A 7500-nucleotide genomic window follows, 5' to 3' on the forward strand; every position below is an offset into this window, starting at 1 on the left:
GCGCCCATTCTGGTCAATGCTTGTGTTTACACCGGCCGCGACGTGGCGCGTTTCAGAAGCGTCTCTCCGCTCCGCTTCGCTAAATATAGGCGCCTAGTCTATTTTTGACGGTCCAAGTCACACCAGAAATACAAAATAAAAGTAAAAAAAACCCTGTCAATTCAAAATAAGCACCCTTTGCAGACTCCCAATTGTATTGCACACCAATATATCCTTGGTAGAAACCATTGACTGTAAGGTAGAAACCCAAAAATCAACTAAAAACACGTCGGACAGGCAAATCACGTGGTCTCGCGCATCCAGTCGCTTGGCTTCTGAAATGCTCCTGGTGTGAGTTGTCACCGCGTGGAGGACGGAACAAAACCATGTCGGAGCCGTGATGCGCCGCACACGTATGCAGTGTAAATGAGGGGTGACGACTCAACAACACTGCAGGGCTGTAACGATTAATCGCGATTAATCAAAATTCAAAATAAAAGTTTGTGTTTACATAATATATGTGTGTGTATTGTGTATAATTATTTTGTATATATAAATACATACACATGCATGTATATATTTGAGAAATATTTGCATTTATATACTGTATATATATTTTTATATGATTTATATTATATATAAATAGAACTATTTTATATATAAATAACACATTTTTATTAAATATATACATGCATGTGTGTGTATTTATATATACAAAATAATTATACACAATACACACACATTTATTATGTAAACACAAACTTTTATTTTGAATTTTGATTAATCGCGATTAATCGTTACAGCCCTACTGCCTACTATAAGGAAGGGGCCTCACTGGAAAATGCTCATAACGAGAAGAAGCCTAGCAAAGCTCCAGACCCAAGCAATGGATAAGGGGTCCAGAGAGCCCAAAACAGGGAAGGAGGAAGGTGTTATTTAACCTCTGGGACCCCAGAACCCTCGGCGAGTTTATTTTGAATCACTTCCATTTGGTCTTTTCTTCTCTCTCTGGCTTCAAGCCTCCTCCCTACTCTACCGTCTTGTCTATTATATGAATTATACAGAAATATCTCTTAGCAAAGAGTATTCAGAATATAGCATGACCATACACACTCTCAGAAATGCTTACAATATAATAAAAGTACACATTGTTCGATTAAAACATTGCATGTAAATGTCTTACCTAGAATGAACTAAAACACACAGTACCTGACACCTGATTACTGTATCGACCAATCAGAATCCAGGACCAGAACTTTCTGGTTTATAATGCAAAATACAACTCAAAACAATTATATTCATTTAGTTTATTAGTGTCTACTCAGCGAACACAAATATGCTCCAAGAACGATTTTCTGGCGTTCCCAATAAGTTATGAAAACGTTATTTCTGAATGTTCTCAGAACGTTGAAAACATTCAGTTTTTTCAATGTTTTAAAAACGTTTTTCCTGGTTATAACAATCCATTCTTCAAACATTATTGGAAGGTTAGTTTTGAATGTTCTCTGAACATTATGAAACAAGTCGTACAATTTTAAAAACGTTAAATGAACGCCCAACATGTCAGAAATAAAACGATGTATAAATAATATTTTTGTGCTAATGTTTTGAGAACATTGTTAAAGAGCAGATAACTGTTAATGTTGCTGAAAGAACGTTTGCTCGTAACTTTGAGAGAACCTCGAGACAACGTTCCCTGTCAGCCGGCTCTGGTGTGAATAGGTCCATATATGAATGTGAATGTCTCTAATAATCTTGTGTTTTCAGCAGCGAGTGTGTCGATTCAGTCTCTCCGCCGCTTCTCTGTGGTTTGTTGTTTTGGGTGGGGGGGTGGAGGGATGGAGAGTGGACAGAGTGATTGAGGGAAGACAGAAGAACACTTAATGAATATTCATAATGCTTCAGATGATTAAAAAGATCACCACATCAATGATTGGTGATGTTTAATTGAGGCATAGCTAGTTCCTGTCCCTTACCCTACCATACCATCACTCTCTCTCTCTCTCTCTCTCTTTCTCGCCCCCCCCCTCTCTCTCTCTCTCTTTCCGTTGCAATATTTTGTCCCCCTCTCTTTTGTCTTTCTCCCTCATGTTTCTCCTCATGTCTAATGAATTTCACTTGACCTTTAAGCTTGAAAAGAAACGGAAGACTGCTGTTGAACTGAAATGTCTCTTTTTTCTCTCTTCTGTACACCTTCTGCCTGTCTCTCTCTCTTTCTGTCTCTCTCTTTTTCTTCATTTATACCTCTCTCCCCCTCTCTATTTCAACGCTTGAATAGAAGTGGACCAAAAAGGTAAAGACCATGTTAACGCCGCAGTTTCTCTCTCCTGTCTCTCTTCATCTCCTCATCTTGTCTTCCTCTCTCTCCCTCTCTCGCTCTCTCTCTCTCTTCTCCCTGGCCCTTGTGATGTGCTCTAGTTTGATGCAGCTCCTTCATTTTCCTCCTTCTCTTGTTCACACACCTTACAAACACAAGGATGAACTTCCTCTCTCTCTTCTCTCTCTCTCTCTCTCTCTCTCTCTCTCTCTCTCTCTCTCTCTCTCTCTCTCTCTCACACACACGCACTCACTTGTTTTCTGCTCTCCCCTTTGATTTGCTTGCTGTTTGAAGCTCATTTATCCTCAGATCCAAACGACACGCGTGTCTCTGTTCATCCCTTTGCTTCCCTCAGGACCTGTTGTCGTTTATTTAGCATTTAAAAAGAAAACAACTCCTTCTCTTTTAGTAACTGTGTGCACATGCCGTGTTCCTGAAGTGCTTGACCTGAGTGAGTGGATGTGTCGTGAGTGACAGCTGTCCCAACCAATCCCTGTCCTCTGTGTGAACTAACCCGCATCTCATTGGCTCCAAGGTTCCTGTAGCCCCGCCCCCTCTCTCATGACTCTACCTCAAATACTCTAACCAAAAGTGAAATGTAGCAAACCAGTTTATGACAGCAAACAAACAAACATATCTATCTATCTATCTATCTATCTATCTATCTATCTATCTATCTATCTATCTATCTATCTATCTATCTATCTATCTATCTATCTATATATTTACCTATCTATCTATCTATCTATCTGTTCACCTATCTATCTATCTATCTATCTATCTATCTATCTATCTATCTATCTATCTATCTATCTATCTATCTATCTATCTATCTATCTATCTATCTATCTATCTATCTATCTATCTATCTATCTATCTATCTGTTCACCCATTTATCTATCTATCTATCTATCTATCTATCTATCTATCTATCTATCTATCTATCTATCTATCTATCTATCTATCTATGCTGTCACACACTCTTATAATGAAATTGTATTTTCATCTTTTAAGAATTAAATCTCTCTTTCTCACACACACAGGCACTCATGATACAGCAATAGGTAGTGTAAGATGTGTGTTTGTGTTGTGTGTGTGTGTGTGTGTGTGTGTGTGTAGAATAGATCTGTTTATAAGATCTACTCTTTTTTAGTCTAATACACTTCATCCCCGACTCCTGCTCATCTCTGTTATCGCTCTGCCTCTCTCCACCTCCAGTTTTTGTGTGTCCTGGGACATTAATGCGAGTGCTGGAGCCCAGTTCTGTGCGGGAGGCGGAGCATCAGTCGGGGGCGTGGTGTAAAGACCCTCTGCAAGCGGGCGATAGGCTGTACGTGATGCCCTGGACGCCCTATCGCACAGATATGCTGTATGAATACGCTTCCTGGGACGACTACATCCAAAACAGGGTCACCACCACCTATAAGTGAGTTTGCGCCATAGACGGTAAAAAATGTGCGTAGTTGTGTGTGTGACGTCACCCGTAGTAATAATAATAATAATAATAAACATTTTATTTATAATGCGCTTTTCTTGAAACTCAAAGCGCTACAAACAACATACAAGAGAGTTGAATACAATAGAATATAGTAAAAACAATAGAATTCAGTAAAATAGTCACATTAGTTACAGTAAGCAGCTCTAAAAAGGTGTGTCTTTAAAGACTTCTTAAAACCTTCTAATGTTGGAGAGTCTCTAATTTCAGGTGGTAGAGCGTTCCAAAGACGTGGTGCTGAGACCGAGAATGCTCGACCACCCATAGACTTTAATTTATGCCGAGGCTGCTGGAGGATGCATGACCTGGAGGAGCGCAGGGAGCGAGCCGGAGTATGAGCGGTGACCAAACTGCAAAGATAGGCAGGGGCCGCCCCATGAATGTCTTTATATGTTAAAACTAATGTTTTGAATTCAATACGTGCTTGTATCGGCAGCCAATGTAAATCAGAGAGTACCGGAGAAATATGCTGACGGGTGTTTGTGTGTGTCAATAATCGGGCAGCTGAATTTTGTATGTATTGTAGTTTTTTTATGGACCGATTTGGAAGGCCAAGATAGAGCGCATTGCAGTAATCAAGCCTCGACGTAATAAAGGCGTGAATGAGCCTTTCTGCATCTGGCTGCGATAGAAATGGCCGCAATCTAGCAATATTTCTAAGATGGAAAAAAGCAGTTTTTGAGACCTTTTTGATATGGGTGTCAAACATAAGTTCAGGGTCGAAAATGACACCAAGATTGCGTACTTGAAGAGACGGGGTGACAAAGTCATTTGCAGTAATCAGCTCTGAAATATTTAATTTCAGTAAGGATGTTGGTGGACCGACAAAAAGAAGTTCTGTAGTGTTTCTGAAGAGCATTTTTGAAGCCCAAAGCCGGAGCCATCGCTATCTTGTTAGCGCGTCACTCCCGAATAAACAAAAATGTGCAGCGAGGCGGATTAGCTGAGGCGACGTGACGCTAACAGACAAACGGCTAGTAGTGACATCAGCGGCATTCCACCTGTCACTCAAGTGTCATAATCATTTGTTAACAAACAAATATTCATCACTTCAATGAGCTCACTGTTTCTGCCATTAATTATTACATTGTTTAAATTAATACATTTTTAGCTAACTGTGATTATATATATGTACATTTCTGAAATACATAACTTAGACACAGTTTCCTCTGATAACACATCACTCTAAATTGTAATATGGAATTTGAAACGATGTGTGTTGTGAAAAGCGCTATACAAGTAAATGTGAATTGAATTGAATACTGTAACGTTTCTGTGTAATCGACAGGTTGCCGAGTCGAGTGGACGGCACCGGTTTCGTTGTGTATGACGGGGCTGTGTTCTACAATAAAGAACGCACTCGCAACATTGTGAAATACGACCTGCGAACTCGCATTAAGAGTGGCGAAGCCATTATCGCAACCGCCAACTATCACGACACTTCGCCGTACCGCTGGGGCGGGAAAACCGACATCGACCTCGCCGTGGACGAACACGGGCTCTGGGTCATATACGCCACTGAAGCTAACAGCGGACGCCTGGTTGTTAGCCAGGTAAACTTCCTGTTTACGTCTTCTCTGCATTGTTCTGATTGGTTATTAGTGGTGCTTGCCAAAGTCATCACCATTGTTATTGCTCATACTTATTATTATTCTGGACAAAAGTTTGGCACGCTACTCCTCCTGCACCGTTTGTCATAGACCCATGAATGAGGCGTCAAATCGTGCGGATTATTGAGGAGAGGTGTGCTATGATTTTTCGGGTGTACATTACATCGTGTGCACTATGTTCGCACAGTGGACGAAAAAGCGGGCGAAAAAAGTCCCATAGACTTACCATTGCACTGGGCCTGAGAACCCCCCCTCTCTCTCTCTCTCTCTCTCTCTCTCACTCATTTGACTCATGGCTCAAGGAGCCAATAAGTAATGACCTAAAATATTCATAGCCACACCCTAGCAACCAGTTACAGCACCCTAGCAACAAACCCATAGACTTCCATTGAAAAATAAATGAGAGCATCAGAGCATCAAAGAGATACGCAAATTTGGCTCTTTTGACAGCAAACAGGACTTCCAACATGCTACACATCCTAGCAGTGAATAGCTACATGCTAATAACGACTAACTAAGTGTTAAATAACATGTTAAGAACTCCACAGTAACCATCTGTGACAAACCGCCTAGCATCACCCTAGCAACCACTCAGAACAGAAATGTACATTCTAGTTCTTTCCATAATCCGATTGGCTCGTGTCTCAGGTGAACCCGTACACGCTGCGTTTCGAGGGGACGTGGCAGACGAGCTTCGAGAAGCGCATGGCGTCCGACGCGTTCGTGGCGTGCGGCATCTTGTACGCGGTTCGATCCGTGTACCAGGACGATGACAGTGAGGTTGGCGGAGACCTGATCCTGTACGCCTACGACACGCGGCGAAACCGCGAGGAGCCGGTGAGAATCCCGTTCCCAAACCCGTACCAGCACATCTCGTCCATCAGCTACAACCCCAGAGACAACCAGCTGTACGTCTGGAACAACTACATCGTCCTTCGCTACCCGCTGGACTTCAGCCCGCCGCAGCCCACCACAGGTAACGCCTCACCATCTCAAAACACACCCTTACGGACAAATATATATGTTCCATTTCTATTACTCTATTTGTCTTGTGTGTAACTTTACTGCACTGGTGCTCTACTCCTCTCTCAGATCCTCTCTCGACGCCTCTCCTCTCCACCACTCCACCGAACTCGCTCTCCACCACGGTGTCTCTGGGCTTCAGCTCCACCTCCACCTCCACCCCGACTGTGACCTTTCACCCGGTGGGAGCCATCAACAGGGCTCCGGCAGGGCGGCCCATCACAGCCACGGTCCCGGTGACCGTCAGGCCCCCCCGCCGCCCGCAGGGGCCGCGCACACCCGTGTGTGAGAGTCGCGTGACCCGCGGGGTCCAGTGGCCCCCGACCCACCGAGGCGAGACCGTGGAGAGACCCTGTCCCAAAGGATCCCTCGGTCAGTACTTGCTTGTGTTACCATTAGGACTTTTTTTCACAAGATGTAAAATAAGTCTCTGATGTCCCCAGAGTGTGTGTGTGAAGTTTTAGCTCACAATGCCCCACAGATATTTTTATTTAGCATGTTAAAATTGTCACTTTTTGAGGGTGAGCAAAAAAATGTTGTTTTTGTCTGTCCCTTTAAATGCAAATGAGCTGCTGCTCCCGGCACAGAGGGCGGAGCTTCATGAGCTTTGCACTTTGAGCGTTGTAACTTTGCAGATGTTGTTTATGATCAAACAGCAACATTACACACTAACTAAAGTTAGAAAAGTGAAGTCATAATCAACCACCCCTTTAACGCAATTGACACAGCGTCCGTTTTCTTTTTCTTTTATCTCATCCTTTGGCAAGCGTTACATTATATGATCACGCTCTTCTTCATGCAAATGCTTTTAAACCATTCAAGCGCGACAAGACGAAAGAGAACACGTCCTGTTTATGTGAAACAGAAAGACACGCGCCAGTATCGAGGTCTCTTTCGCACTTAAACGAACATTAACACACAAAATTATGCCAAAATGTCCGTTTTGTCGAGTAACTTAAAAAAAAGTGTTTGTTATGAAAAATGCACAAAAATACTATTTTAAATTTTTATACGAAATCTATATTTTCAAAAACATGTTTTACTCTAAAACTGCAGGAAAATCAAAGCCATAAATA

The 7500-nt window shown here is 42.3% G+C and overlaps 1 protein-coding gene across 1 annotated transcript in view; it reads left to right on the top strand.

Annotated features, from left to right (window-relative positions):
* Positions 1 to 7500, top strand: part of LOC307001089 (adhesion G protein-coupled receptor L1) — a gene marked incomplete at its 3' end in the record, with an annotated part of 61607 nt that overhangs the window by 32301 nt on the left and 21806 nt on the right. The window contains exons 5-8 of the mRNA XM_079617232.1: positions 3515 to 3722; positions 5080 to 5344; positions 6050 to 6377; positions 6494 to 6796. Of these exons, the coding sequence (XP_079473358.1) occupies positions 3515 to 3722; positions 5080 to 5344; positions 6050 to 6377; positions 6494 to 6796 (1104 nt within the window). The remainder of the gene's footprint in view (positions 1 to 3514; positions 3723 to 5079; positions 5345 to 6049; positions 6378 to 6493; positions 6797 to 7500) is intronic.

Source organism: Phoxinus phoxinus (genome assembly GCF_949152265.1).
Source record: "Phoxinus phoxinus genome assembly, chromosome: 6".
Taxonomy (NCBI): domain Eukaryota; kingdom Metazoa; phylum Chordata; class Actinopteri; order Cypriniformes; family Leuciscidae; genus Phoxinus; species Phoxinus phoxinus.